This window comes from Castor canadensis, chromosome X (assembly GCF_047511655.1).
Source record: "Castor canadensis chromosome X, mCasCan1.hap1v2, whole genome shotgun sequence".
Classification (NCBI taxonomy): domain Eukaryota; kingdom Metazoa; phylum Chordata; class Mammalia; order Rodentia; family Castoridae; genus Castor; species Castor canadensis.
In genome coordinates this window covers 135,103,152-135,119,108 of record NC_133405.1, presented here as the reverse complement: position 1 = coordinate 135,119,108, position 15,957 = coordinate 135,103,152, and the positions used below count along the sequence as shown (strand labels likewise).

The window sequence follows — 15,957 nt, the reverse complement described above, 5'->3', positions numbered from 1 at the left end:
AATTTACAAACCATGAGAATATTTCCCAAGAACTGCATCTGCATGAACTATTAGTTATGCAATTTTCCACAAGTGTTAAAATTCAAATTATGACTCTGACTTATAAACCCAGCACATTTTATAAAACCAAGAATAATCACTCACAGGGAGTCCTTGAATCAATGTTTGATTAACTCAAGTTGAATAGACCCAACTTCATTAAACAATCAATTCTATTTAGAAATTAGCTAATTAAGTTCCTAACACATTTTTAAAACTTGAGGTAAAATTTACATACAAAGAAATGCATGGATCTGAACAGATAGTTCAATGGATTTTGATAATCAACACCACCAACAGCTCAGTGAAGATACAAAACATTTCTATAACCCCAGAAAGTACCCTTAAGCCTTCCTTCCACTCAATCCTCACCCCCTGGGCAATCATCATTCAGAATTTCACCACCAAATTCCTATAACATTTTTAAACTACATTTATAAATTTAACATGTTCAATTTATTTTATAAGCACTTCAAATGCCTAACAGGATAAAATGAAAGCCCTATCAAGTTAATTCTTCCTAGGTCCTTAAGTAGCTCTTATAAATGTAATAAATTAAGCTTGTGAATACTGCATAGTAAAACCTACAGTTTTCTTGAATGTTCCAATATTGTTTTGACCCCCCAACTTAAAATCACAGGCCTAAAATAAAGTACGTTTCAAATTGTAATTTTAAATTTGTCAAATTTCTATAGTAGTCATATCCTTGTAAATGCTATAAAGTATTAACATATGAACATATATTTTAGCCCTAAATTGTAACATGAACTATAGATTCTATGGTATTATTTAGGTATTCATCTTTACACATCCTGGGAAGGAGAAATGAAAGAACCTTATTGTACTAAAGGAAGTAAATGTTATCACCTCAAGGAAGTTGGGGTTACCAGGTCAACAGTTAATGATCAAAGATTTGAGAAGAGTTCACAAGACCAGAAGGCTCTGTGATTCTACTGGTACTGTGAATATATGCTCAGTGGGCTTTTGTGAGTCAGTGAGAATTCCCCTGGGGATCTATCGTTCTAATCACCTCTTCAACTCTATCACCTGGTTTGGGTAGAGCTCAGTTACCACTCTAGTAATTTTACTAGTCGGTTAGATTTGACTCTCTTGTTCTCCTGCCTCAGCCTTCTGAGTGTTAGGATTATGGGTGTATACCACTCATTTCTTTACTGGCTGACTTTTGTTATGTCTGGCTTCAAGCCACATAGATGAGCATTCAAGTGACTTTTACATCAAAAGGCTATTGGAATAATTAATCCAGGAAGTGATTTTTTAAAGAGCTTGTAAAGTGGTCATAATAATTTTTAGTGCACATTTGCATAAGTCCTAACACTCTTGATTTCCCAACTCGAAATCTATACATGGTTGTGGAACTACAACAACTTTATACAATGATCCTCTCCTCCTGACACCTGCAAGTATAAAGGCAGCAGCGGCTTCTCAATCCTATGGAAATTTCCAGAAGACTTATGGCAGCCTAATACCAACCTTGCCTAGTCAGAGAATTAGGCCATTATGATAGTTTCATCACCTCATATATATATGAACTTGATGTCATATACAGGGAAAATCATTTTGAAAGAATAGTAAAAATTCTATTATAAATTCCTAGGCTGAGAAGTTACCTCACTTGGTTATAAAAATCTTTATGTGTTACTCCTCACTGAGAGTCTTTTACATTCAGTTGCAGCCCCAGGCCTTTTAAATAGCTGAATTTAAAATTCATATTTCTGTTTCAAACAAAAATAACCAGTACTACAATTGCACTCTTGTTAATGGAAATTTTATATGCATGACTCAGTTATTTTGCTGTGCAATTTCAAAATTAGAACAAAGCTCTTCAGTTTTCCTACAATAATTATCAATTGAAAAGCAAAGCCAATCAAATGAAGGTAAAAGATGATATGTCCTGTTTCTCTCACAGTCTATAATTATTTTACACACAATGTATAATTTTGACTTTGTTGTCATAAAGAAGACAATTTTGTATTCATTTATTGAGGAGAATAATTTAAACTACATATTAGATCCTGAAGTAAAAGACATTGGTTCATTACTAAATGATGGCTAATTGTTTTTAATTCATTTATTCACATATGGCTAATTTTTGGAATCATGCTTATCTCTGAACAAGGGCCATAAGGGAACCCAATCCTCTACCTCGGAGTCTCCCGATCACCTGGAATCATCCTTTCTCATGGAGAGAGTATATTATGATCCATCAGAAAAGCCATGTTTCTCCCTTTACAGCCACCGAGCCTCCAGTTAAAGCTTAGAACTTCACAAATAAGTATTAAACTTGGAAATTTGTCTTCAGAGGCAGGCACAAGAGATCAAACTCCACTCTGAGTCTCCTGGCAGCATTTTGAATATGACACAATACTTCACTGCACCCCAAATCGAAAGATTAACAGATGATAAAAAATTTGGAAAGTGTTTTTTAAAAAGTTTGAAAGCTAGAACTTGGGAATGTTATTCTAAAAGTAATATCAACTAGCTACACCTTATATTCACTCATTCATAACATTAATGCCTATTCCAAAACACTGGAAGACTTTTACTGATCTCATCATTCTTTGGGAATATACCCAAGAAAGTAAAAGGATCCAATGGCTGCTGTGAATCAGTTGTTTTTTTAAAGCAAGAATGTTGAATCTAAGGGGAGAGATTCAAGTATGTGTTAGGTGCTGCTTTTACAAACAATTAAATTTAATTTGCATTGAGAGAAAAATCAGTTTGTTTCTTAAGTTGTCAATTTTAGTAAGCTTGGGGGCATAAACTAGATATGTAACCATTGTACATGTGCAGTAGCCAAAAAAATGAATTTTCTCCTGAAATGAAGTTCAATGTAGCTCAACAGTGCCTTTTTCTCCTTTATCATGGGAATCCTAAAATCCAAACCTGGGAAATGAACTTTATCACAGTAGTTACTGTACTACAGTTTCTGAATGCTGCCATATTTGTACCATCGTATCATCCTCCCAAAGCAGTTTGCATGGAGAACCATAGTTAAATGGGAGGTGTCTGAGGAGAGTGCTTAATAAGGCCCAGAATCTGACTCTTAAAAAATCCCTTTAGGCACCCTTACAGGAGGTCACTTGGGCTGGGGATCTGATCCCTCTCTGTAAGTGACAATGAATTGTAAATGTGGCATTCAAATCAGCCCCCAGCAGAATCTACTTCAACCAGATCAAACACAAGTCCACAAGACTTGAACAGCATGTGTGCTTTGGATGCTGGTCTTCATCCAACGGCTCTGGATAAAGCAATTGCCAAGATTTCTCCAGCAAGGGGATGCTTTGACATTATAAAACCGCACAACAAGATTAATTTAAACAAAAAGGTTCATCCTTCTTTTCAACCCAGTGATTCTTCATTATTTCAAAATTTACAAATGAATGCTTTTAGGACTTGGTCAATGACTTAAAAATTCTTCTACAGACCCATGTGTTTTGCCAAAAGTTATTCTTTACAGTTTCTCACAAGCTACACATCATCCAAGATAACTCATCCTTGTCAAATCTCTCAATTTACAGAGTGTATTATTGGAACAGAGGTTTAATGAAACAGCACTTAATTCATTCACAAGATGTCTGGCACTCCACATGCCAACACTGGGAAGACTCAGAGAAAGCCAGTAAGAGAACAAACTTCCCATCACAATAAAGTAAAAATTAGTTTAAAAACTTAGTTTAAATCTGCTTAGCTAATAAGGTAGGCTTCTGATTTTTGAAAGAAAATGGGGGTAGGGATGTAATGATGAAGAGATATACTCCATATCTGACCTTAAAAAAGGTAAGCTCTGCAGGTGATTCAATCTTTGTTGGTGTGTTTTTGACACAGGGTCTCTCTATGTAGACACTGGCTGGCCTTGAACTCTCATCCTCCTGCCTCAGCCTTCTCAGTGCTGGGATTACCAGTTTGCACCATCATGGCTGGTTTCTGATCCAAATTTTGGCCACTTCTCATATGTTTGTTCTACACCTCAGATAACATTAACTCCAAACTTCTCCCAAGGGAACTTTCCACCATACTCCTCTCTTGAAGGAGACAAAACAGAGTGACGAAAATCCCACTGGTTTACAGAATCCCAGCCATCAAGTTACACAAACATTTCTTGGGAGTCTCCCCAAAGTTGCTCTTTCAATGCCTCTACCACCTGAGTCTCAAACTGCCTTGGCCTTCATACCCTCTGTTCTCTAGTTGCTAAAAAATTTGGCACTTACACAGTCAAAAAGCCATTCCATTTGCTTACTCTCATTTATAAAACAAGTTATAAAAACAATGGGGGGAGGAGGAGACCTTCAAATGCTTCCATTTTAAAGAAAAGCAGAAGTGAACCCCAGGAGGAGGGGTGGATTTGTAAGGAAGTGCCATTTCCTTCTGAGTCGTGGGAAGGAATTCATTGACTTAATTTACAACAATTAGAAGTCGCCTCTGTGCTGTGAGTTTTTTTTTTTTTTTTTTAAGCTCCAGCTAGTATCGGGATTGTTTTCCCTGAGGAATGCTCAGTCCCAAACACAAGAACACCTTCAGGAAGAGGAAGAGGAAGAACAGTCTAGGAACCTAGGGTGTGAACCAGGAGATTCTTTTCCACTGCACTGATTTGAAAGAACAACATGCTTGTGCCTAACACATCCCACTGCCTTTCTGGAGTTTCCTAGTTCTGTAGTTTTCCCTTGGATGGGTGTTTGTTTTCAACAAAGACATCTATGTTAGTTTTCCAATAACTGCAAATATCATTTCTTGAAAAGAGTTAGGGATTCTAGTTGAAGCGCAAGGCATACACAGATCTATGTGTTCCTTGAACCCCCAAGAGCAAAGTTCAAACTCAGATACAACATGAAAGACATTCCAGCTCCCATCTCTCTGCCTAGCCTTCTTTCTCACACACCTTACATTTCTCCAAAAAGAACTAGTAATTCTGTGTGAATGCACTTCTTGGTTTCCATCCCCATTCCTCTGTCTGCCTGCAAACAGTGCTTTTCCCTTCCCTCTATAAACCCAAATCATACACCCCTTGAAATCAGCCTCAGATCCACTGTTACCTTTCCCACCCATCAGATGGAAGGAATTTCGTGCTGCTCTGAAATTTTGAAGTATGTAATCCACACTTCTCCCACGGCAATTACAATTTTCTATTTTTATTGTTTTAGTGAAGATTGTGAGTCCTATAGAAGAAGAGTCCTTTGGCACCTAGCACAGTGCAACCCACAGAGTGGGTGCTCCACTCACACTAATGGCATGAACCAATTAGTACGGCCCTTGAACACATTAAGGTATACTGGCAACAGGCAAAACTTTACACCTTCTCCCAGAAATACCTGTTGGCAAACACAGGTCAAATCTCAATCATCTCTGGAGCAAAAAGTCACAGTAAGCAAAATTATCCAAAACTAGGAAATAGGTGAAAGAGAAGAGTGGGAGCCTTCCACTGTCATATGAGTGCATACTCCACGAAGCCAGGCTCAGTCAGGGTCACCTGACTCTCCAGACTGTGGACTTTCTGTTTGCTACTGATTAGGGTTTAGACTCTGCAGAGTCAGATGCTAACTTAAAGAAAACTGTTATCATGCAACTTATTTTGCCCAGATATTAAGACTGTATTTCCTTGTAGATCACTAGGCAGTTTTGTACCTAATTTGGCTATGTCATTCTGGCATTTTTCTCCCTCTATGGATCCTTCCCACCATGTTTCTACATTCCAGGCTTTGGTGTCCTCTTTTGTTCAAAGGAGGCTTTGTCATTCTGCTGGTTCCTTCATTAGTTAGTTAAATAAGTCTCTGATATGGACTCACTCAATTATTATATGAGAACTGTTCGGCCTTTTAAAAGGTATTCTTTGAGAGCATTAATAAATAAGAGTAAGGGGATGAACATGACAATGAGTACTGCTGTGATCATTATTTTTCTCCGCACAAATGTTTTTATTTCATTTTTGTCTAGAATAAATATCCCAAATTCCAAATTTACTCACTCACAAACATTTGCTTCCATTCCAAAGGATTTATACAAAGAATTGGAGAAAGGAATGAATGTTCTTTACTTGTGGCCCACTATTCTAATGGAATGTATGTGTCAATGGCAAGTCTACTACAATTGATTCAGTAATAACTTTATTTTAAAAGCCTATATCACAGCTAAAATAATATCTGATTGCTTGAAATAACAACAGACTATTTGCCAATTTCTTGAATTTATCTTTCATCTGAAATTCCTGAACATGAGAGAATATAATTTTACATTATACTAGGATGACTAGCATTTTGTAAATTCAAGTCATATTAATATTGCATCAGTAACAAGGTATTTGTTCTGTAAATCACTACCAGCCATAATGGAAACCAGACACTAATGCTTTAAGAAGTAACTGGCTGAAACTGAATGAAATAATCACCCAATCCATAAAGCATTTATAAGATTTATCATAAAGCACAGGTAATTTTTTTACCAAAGAGATATGCTTCTTTCTTGTTACCCTAAACATCCAGTGCCATCACATCCTAAAAATAAAACATGGCACACAGATCATTCTATTTGTTCATCCACTTCTTTGTAAAATACATACTCACTTTACCCTACAATAATGCAAAAACACATTATGTGCATTCATGGTTATTACCCATGTTGGCTAATCTCCCATGTTCCCTGGGAGATCGCTGTACAAACGAACTCAGTTTAAGCAGAAGGTTAGAAAGGTCTGGGGTCCGCAACACACTGTTGACCTTGCTGTTGCCTTCACACTCCCAACTGCATCCACCACGATGAAAGACTCGTTCTACCTGGAGGATCATGTAGTTCTTAGAGCAAGGGGTATATGGCATGAACCTATGAGCTAGTTGGGCAGTTACAATCTGCTCTCTTACTCCATTTTGTTCTTCTTCCTCCTTTGCATTCATCATACCCTGCTCATCAGCACTCAAATGATGAACAGCTGGAGTGGATGGTTTAGGTAGGGCAGAACACACCCTTTTCCTATCCACCAGACACTATCACAGAGAAAGCATAAGCAATTTGGAGTTCAAAACAGTCGCCAACGCATTTGTTTCTCAGTAATCAGTTTTAAATTTCCAATCCTAACGACAGCACTTACAAGAAAAAGTACAAACTTTATGAACACAGAGTATTTTTAGCCTTCCATTAAAGCACCAGTGTTTGCACAGTAGAAATGTTTTTAAGCTGAGAGTATTTGAATGCATCTTTTTTTTTTTTTTGGCGCTACCTGAGTTTGAACTCAGGGACTCATGCCAGCTAGGCACTCTATTGCTTAAACCATGCGCCCTGCAGCACAAGTGAGCCTGGGGAAGCATCACCTACCAATTTTAATTGTGCTGAGGAATGTCTCATTAGTAAACACAATTGTGTTACATATTTCAATACCTGGAATATTGTTTAAAAATTGTAATCCTGAAATTTACAGGATCAGCTCAAGTCCTGACTCCTCTATAAAGCTTCGGGCAAATTGTACCTACTTCTTTTTCATGTAATTTTTCCCTTCCACATACCATACTCATCCAATGCAGGACACTGGAAAATGGCTCACTTACATTTTGTGTGCAATAGGAATGAAAAAAAAAGAAAAAACACTGATCATTTAATTGTGCCCCATCACTAATTTTCAGGTGGTAGCCCAATGCGAAAGATACTGCTTTGTGAACAAACATGGATCATAGAATCAAAAAATGCAATATTTTACCAGCTCAGTGCTTGGTTTAGCTACTGTACTATTCTTTAATTGTGTTATTATGTGGTCCTCCAACAAATTGAGAATTTTATTGTTCTTTTTACTATATCCTGTATGTACTGCTGCAGTTACCGCACACAGAAGGCCATAAACTTGCAATTACTGATTGGATGATTAAAAGAGAATTGAAAAATCACTATTTCAAAAACAGAGTTATTGTCAAAACTTTTAATCATATATTCAAAAAAGTTTGTTTCTCCAACTGTGGATATCTTGGGGAGCTGTTCAAATCAGCCATTTGCAGAGTCATCACGTGAATCTGTCCAAAATAAATTCCCTGGTCCTTTTTCATTTAAATGTATTTTAACTGATACATAAAACATAAAAATTGTACATACTTATGGGGTCTTGAGCATCTTGTGAAAACTACCTCATTAGCGTCTGAGATTCAAAGATGAGTTACATTTGATCCCTATTTTCAAACACTTTACATTCTAATGGAAAAATGGAACCAGTATGTGAAGAGTGACAAAAGTCATTAGAAGATTATTAGTAAAATATCGCGTGATCCAGAGAAAGGAGGGATGACTCTGGTCCAGTGAATCAGAGAAATATTCACAACTGAAGTGTCCTTGAAGTTGTGATTTGGAGGCTAAACAAGAAGGATTTAAACAAATAGACATGGAGTGGTGGTGGGCCTACCAGGCATGGGGATCTCCTGGGCTAAAGCCAAAGGGCTTGGAAGCAGAGGAGATGGGCAATTGTTTTATTTTGGTGCATAGGGGTGTGCGGGAGTTGGAAAGACAGGTTGGGAGAAGATGGAAGAGGACTTTGAAAATCATGTTAAGTAATTTGGCTTCCAGGGTTGCCTCACACAATGTAAAATCATTGCAGCTTCTGTTAGTGCAGCAAAGGTGGTTGATTTCATGGAAACACATCACCATATCGACGACTGAGAAGCATTTAATATCTCTATGTAGTGGGCCTCCCAAGATGGTATGTTCAATGGTGCCTGTGAATGGAACCTTATTTGGAAATAGGTTCTTTGCAGATGTGATTAAGTTAAAGTGAGGTGATAATGGAGAAGGGTGGGCCTTAATCCTTCTAAGAAGAGGGAAATACAGACACAAACACAGACATATGGGGAGAAGGTCACGTGACAACAGAGGTGAAATTAGATCCCTGCAGCTGCAAGCCAAGGAGCTCTAAGGATTGCCTGCAGGCACCAGAAGGTGAGAAGAGGCAGGAAGGATCCTCTCTAGAGCCTTGAGACAGAGTTTAGCCCTGCTGACACCTGGATTTCGGGCTTCTGGCATCCAGAACTGTGTGGGAGAATAAATTTCTCTTGTTTTATGCCGTCCAAGTTTGTGGCAATTTGTTACGGCAGTCCTAGTAGAGTAACAGAACACCTTATAAATAGTGCTTTTTTTGGCTGTTCTGTGTAAGGGTGATTAAAATATGCAGCATTAGGAGTACTATGTAATGCTGGATCCAGGAAGAGCTATAAAGGGAGGGGGAGTCAGCCCTGGGTGGGGAGAGATTTTCTGAGGTTCTAGTTCTTTCCAACTTCATCAGTCCTATAAGTTTGGCTTCTTCAAAAGATTTAATTTGAAGAAAGATTCCCATTTTAAAGTTAGAAAAGGTGAGGACATAAAAACCCCAATCTAGCAGATTTCTTCTGAAATAGACCACACAGATAGTTTTACTCACTTCAACATGCTGACAGGTTTGGATGAGCTTGGCCAAAAGGGTCTCCAGTTCTGTGTTCCTCTTAATAAGGTTGGTGAGGTTACTCTCTAAGTTTTGCTGTTAAAAAAGAAGAAAATGTTATTCGGCATACTTCTCTAGTGTACACAAAATTACTCCTACTCAGAAAAAACATATTTTTCAGAAATCTCAACGAAGTCAATGTGATCTTAAGTATTTCTAGATTTAAACTGGATTTTCAAAAGTTGCATTTCTGTGGGCTTTGTAAAAATATTCAAACTTCATCATTTTGGTCCTGCTTCTTGTGTGAAGGCACTTATATGTAACTGAATAATTAGTTACAGTATACTGTTAGGCCATGAAAGGAGAAAGGAAGGAAGTAATTGGATTTTTATCCATTTATCTGAATCAGAAATGGCAATAATATAAGGAATATATTCCCACATTGGCTAGCCTATTATTAGATTTTTTAGGATTTATCATTTTACGGTCAGGCCGAGGGTAACTTGTCAACAGGTGTGGATTGACAAGCTATTGTACACAATGTGGCCATTTACAGACATTTGTAAGAAGTCCTTGTCACACATTTCCTCAGTCATAGTACATTTTATTGTATACAATTCTATTTTTTGTCGATCGATGCCAGATTAAATTTCCTTGAACACTATCTTTATATCACCATGGTTCTTAGGACTGCAGAATATTTCCTTATTCCTTTACAGCATCAAATTTAAAGTTCCCTGCATAAATGCCCAATCATATTTTCAACCACAATAGCCCTCTGTTCTGGTAAGACTCATTAAAATGTCCCCATTCCTTCCCATTTCACATGCTCTTCATTTATTTATTTGTTTGTTTATTTATTTATCCATCCACACAAGTATTTATTAAGCTCTTATATATGTCAGGCTGTGAGAGAGATACTGGGAAACAAAAATAAAAATATCTACTCCCTGCTCACAAGGAGATGACCTATGCAACTGAGAGTGATATGCTGTAAAGGACGGCAGGGGAAAAGCTGATGACTGCCTAGAGATTTCCAAGAGGACAAAGTCTTTTGGCTGAAGCTAGAAGCAATATCAGGGAGTATTTTTTTGGACAAGAGTGGCAATTTGGGGGGAATAGGAACCACTGGTGGAGGCAAACATGTGGAAGAGCCCTCCATGCTTAGGGACTAGATCAATGCTATACAACAATATCAGGAAGGTACAAAAGGGCAAAGGATTAGGGAAATGATGTGTTCTGGGGAAATGATGCATTTTAACAAATAGGATAATTCCACAAATACACAAAGATATGGAACACTGGGACATTTTACAGAAAAGATAACGGATCTCAGATTTGTAATGCCATCTGGCAAAGAAGATTTGGGGGCTGGGTGTATAGCAGTTGTCTAGCAAAACTCTATGTTCTGCCCTTTAGTACTGCAAAACATAAAACAAAAACAGCTGGATGCCGGTGGCTTACTTCTGTAATCTTAGCTATTCAGGAGGCAGAGATCAAGAGGATCACATTTAGAGGCCAGCTGGGGAAATAGTTCGAGAGACCCTATTTCAAAAATACCCAACACAAAAAAGGGCTGACAGAATGGCTCACAGGGTATAGTACCTGCTTAGCAAGAGTAAGGCCCTGAGTTCAAACCCCAGTACTGCCAAAAAAAAATAAATAAATAAATAAAACAAAAACAAAACAACAACAAAAAGATTTGGCAAGAGTATAGGGATTTTGAAAATTAACAATTTCATAAAAGTGATAAAACATTATGCGGTGAAATTTCTGAAAATTTTAGCTTGTTCAGCTCCCACGTTTTTACTTAAAAAAGTGTATTAAGAACAACTTTTATCTAATGTTTAAAATGAACATGTCAGAAGCAGAAATCTCTGGCTATTCTTAAACAAGTTAAATTATTTATATGGCATTTACGCTTTTGCCTAGATTTTGTTATTGTTTTTGAGATAGGGTCTTGCCCAGGATAGTCTTGAATTTGGTATGTAATCCAGGTTGGCCTTGAACTCATGATCCTCCTGCCTTGGCCTCCAGAATACTTGGATTACAGACATGTTGGGTGTGCCTAATGACCACATTTTTATTACTAGAAGGTTCTTTATCACATCTCCCTTTTCTTGTTGAATTGCTTTCAGCTCCTGTTCCAAAGATTCAATTCCCTTCTTCACAATTTCAAGAGAACTACAAATTTATTCTTAAGTTCTTTTGAGAAAGGGCAATTCCACACTTCCCACTGTTTGCTTAAAGTTACCCATGGTTCTGATTCTATCTCTTGTCTTGTAATTTTTGTCTGATGGTTCATCTGACATTAACTCTGTGCCCCATGTTGTGATTCGGGGATTGAGATAGCCTAACCACATGAGGGGTACACTCTGACGTTCTTTCCCACAAAGAAGGCACTCCCAAAAGACACATGAAATTGAGGCATAAATCCTGGTTTAGCTCTGGGCCTCTGTTTCATTCCATGAGAGTTCCATGTCTGGTTTCAATTCCAGAGGTGTGAGGTGCCCTTTGAGCCAAGTGTATGCATGAAGACTCTTCATTGCCAGCTGCCATAAGCAGTGTACTCTCCCTCGAGTGTCCCCTAAGATCCCACGACCAAACTTTTTAGGAGCAGTCCAACTTAGGTCTCCCTTCACCATTTTGCACTTGGTTTCATTTCTGTACTTTATAGTTGTCTCACTTATATTTAAGCTTGGTTATGTAGTCTTTAAAATACACTTGGAAATATTTTCTCTCTAATTCCTAGGTATTATGAATTCATGGATTCATTATGGCAAGAGAATCCAAGAATGGACCAGAGAGAGTGACTCAGGTGTCACCTCATGATCTAGTGTTTGCACCAAAAAATTTGCTTTCAAAGCTCTTTACAACAACCCTAAAAAAATTCAAAAGTTTTTCTACTGTGTGGATTAAATGAACTATATCTGGTAATCACTTTATAATCATAGACCAGAGAACAATTCTGAGACATCCCATGATTCAATGCCCTTGATTTAGATGTGACTATTATAGGGTATATTAGTCAGCTTCTTTTAGTGTGTTAATCTTAGGGAATCCTTTTACTTTTCTTTTTGGCTGACCCTCCGTAGCAGGAAATTTCTAGGGAAATACATCATGTAACTGTTTACAGTTCAATTGTCATAGGTATGACTTTTCTAAAGCTAGACAGTAAGAGAGCCAAATAAATGCAATCCAACACATTTAGATTTTACAAACATCTGCTTGCCTCCCCCTCCCTTTATTAAGTATACCTCATGTACAAAATCTGTTTTTAATCATCTAATACATAGACTAAAGCCTGTGGTTTAAACACTTTGACCTATCCAACTCTTTTGGGTTTATTCAAATTTAAATAGTACAAGTGTTACTGAAGTCCACAAAGAATCACCAAGTCAGTTAGAAGTAAAATACAGGGAAATTAAGCAGGGAGAGAAACTTGGTTTCAAGTAGTACCAAAGGGGCTGACAACACTTTGGAAGAGAACAGGGGTAATGGGATGGTAACAAAATCCGCTCTTCAATAAGCCATGTGTCCATAAGCTTCCGCTACAGGGACTTCTTTGGAAGTTTTCTGCAATTTAACTCTATCACTAACATCCTGTGTGGCAGCCAGCAGGCTCTCTAACCTCTTAATTTTGACTGTGTTTTGTGCACAGGGGAGATAACATTTTTCAGCATAAGCATCTTGGGACTGAGTACATGTTAAGTATCTCCATCCCTATGGATAGCTAAATAATTCTACAGAGTACAAAAACCAGATTCAGTTTCCTGTTGACACCTTAAAAACTTCAATACACTCACATCTGCTTATCAAGCTGAGCTTTACAGAAACCTGAGTAGTCAGGCATGGGTGACCACATATAAGAGTGAGGAGAGCTGGGAGGCCATCCGGGATAGGCTCTCTCACACAAACGACTGGACATGTCTTGGGCTCATTCACAATGACAGAAATAATGATCAATGCTGTAGTGTGGACCATAGGAGAAAATGAACACACACCAGGAAACACAAGTATTGGTTGAAATTATGAATCTGAGGATAAAATACTTAGTCTGATCTTGGAAACAGACACTAGAAGGGCCCAACCCTATGCCTCTTGCCAACATTCTTCCCACTCCCACGGATGTCGAAGGCTTTTTCCTGCAAGCCCCTGTATCTTTCTGTCTCAGGGCTGTCCCCTGCCCTAAGAAGGGCAGGCTGTGGTGCTGTGGAGAGTCAGGGGTAGGCACATGGAAACTACTGGCAATCAGTGGACAAACAGCATAGCTCTTTCACCTCTGGGTGGGACCACTCTGAGCCTTGGTCTATAAAATCTCTCCCAGGGCCCCAATGGGAAAGAGCACACAGGTCCAAAGCAACAACATGCTTGTTAACACACTCTCTTTCCTCTTCCTTCCAGGTGCTTCCTGGATCACCTCCCAATTCAAATTCTCAGCGTCTGCTTCTGGGAGAACTCACCTAAGACCATTTCCATGGATATCCTAACGCATTCTTTTTGAGTATTCCTTCCTATGAGTAAAAGTTGAATTTTAAAAGATTTCCTTGCTTTAGAAAGAGATTTGCAAATATAAGAGTTCATTTTCTGTCTTCCTCATCTCCCCTTTTGCTTTTTCGAGAGGTCACATATCTTCCAAATTCCAGGCTCTAACCAGCACTGTCATCAGAAATCTAATGTGAGCCGCACACTTTAAATTTTCTAGTACCCACATTTTAAAAGGAGAAGCAAATTAAGCTAAGTTTAATAAATTATTATTTCAACATATAATCAATATCTGCACACTGACAAGATATTTTACTAAGTCTTTGGAATCTGATATGTGGATCTCAACTCATGCCAGCCCATTTCAAGAGGTCTACAGCTACAGGAAGTTAGTAGCTACCATGTTGGATGGTGCAGCACCAAAGTCCACAGGAGGGTGAGCAATAAAGAACCCTGTAGTAAATATTCACTAGACTTATGGTCTCTGCCTCAACGATCCTTTTTTTTGCTATTTCAGCATGCAAACAGCCACAGCCAGTCAGCACATAAGTGAGTGGGCAAGGTTATTTTCCAATAAAACTTTATTTACAAAAACGAATGGTGAGTGAGATTTGGCCCACAACTCTTGTTTGTCAAACCTTGGTTTAGAAGATAAAAACCAAAATACAGATATTTTCTGGGCCACTGATGAACACGCACACACACACACACACACACACACACACACTTGCTTCTTTTACACACTAATCTTTGTCCCCAACTTCTTTTGTAAGTCTGAAATAGATATCACCACAAGGGCTTCAGTTCTATGCAAGACACTAAGAGAATTTTTTACTTATAACGGTAACCTTAGCTTGCTCAAACTCACAAAAATCTGAAGTAAATTAAATAATATTATGACCTATTAACATTTTAATCCAAGAAGCACAATGGTTAAGCACATAAAACCTAGTGCCTGTCTGTTTGGATTCAAACACTGATTCTAGCGCTGGCGAAGTGGTTCAAGTTGGAAGAGCGCCTGCCTAGCAAGTGTGAGGTCCTGAATTCAAACCCCAGTACTGCTGAAAAAACAAAAACAGAAACCAAAAAACCAAATACTTATTGTAAGACCATCAATAAGCTCTTAACTTCTCTGTGCCTCGGTTTCCTTGTGGAACTGCCAAGGTGATTAGAAGAGAAAGCGTCTGCGAGCCCTTGGGAGAGAGCTTTGCACGTGGTGTGTTCTATCAGTACTTGTTAAACAGAATAAAGAACTTGTTTTTCAAGGTTGGACTTTATACTGATAAAAGCTGAATTTGTAGCAAACCATCACCAAACTAAAAAATGTACCCATAAATTTTCTATACTATTGCTTCCACAGACTTTCAGGTTAATAGTACGGTTAGGATAAGAAATATTCCCATTCATTTCCCAGAAACGCTGAGTCCCATTTGCCCAGTTTTCTCACATCTTGTGATTGCTGTCACACTTGGCTTTAGTCTCCTATTTGAAACTTACGCATATGTATTTTTTAAAGTTGCATAGGCCCTAAATCTCAATGAATGTTAATGTCACTATTTGGTGCCATTTCATCTGTGAAGCGGAATGACTAATTCCTTTTCCTTTAGTGTTCAGCCCCTGCCCCTGCACTGTGCTCCTGCCACCCCAAGCAAGCTATTCTGTGGAGCCAAGCTTGTTTCTGGGTCTGGGAACGGGCACATGCTCTTCTATCTGCTTAGAATAATCTGCATAGCAAGAAATAACTATACGACCAAAGATAGCAGAATGAAACCATAGTATGAATTGAGTGCCTGCTGTATACTCATCATTGCTTAGTCCCTCCTACTGTACACCTTCAAATATTCATGCAGGAACAATTATCATGGAAACTGAATATTCATTGGACAATCTTTCTGAAATTTTATGTAGTAAATGAACTAATTAGTTAATTTAACAACTACAATAGATTGGTAAAACAATGGCTTCTTCCTTTTAGGGCTTTTCTCATTGGTAGAGTTGAATCTGAACCCAACAAAAGGGCTTTTTGTTAGTTTGGA

The 15,957-nt window shown here is 38.1% G+C and overlaps 1 protein-coding gene across 4 annotated transcripts in view; it reads right to left on the bottom strand.

The window, feature by feature from the left end:
• The window catches only part of Mid1 (midline 1), a 328,176-nt gene that overhangs the window by 53,552 nt on the left and 258,667 nt on the right, over positions 1–15,957 (bottom strand). For all 4 annotated transcript variants that reach the window (XM_074064164.1, XM_074064163.1, XM_074064166.1 and 1 more), the window contains exon 3: positions 9,437–9,532. In XM_074064164.1, the coding sequence (XP_073920265.1) occupies positions 9,437–9,532 (96 nt within the window). The remainder of the gene's footprint in view (positions 1–9,436; positions 9,533–15,957) is intronic.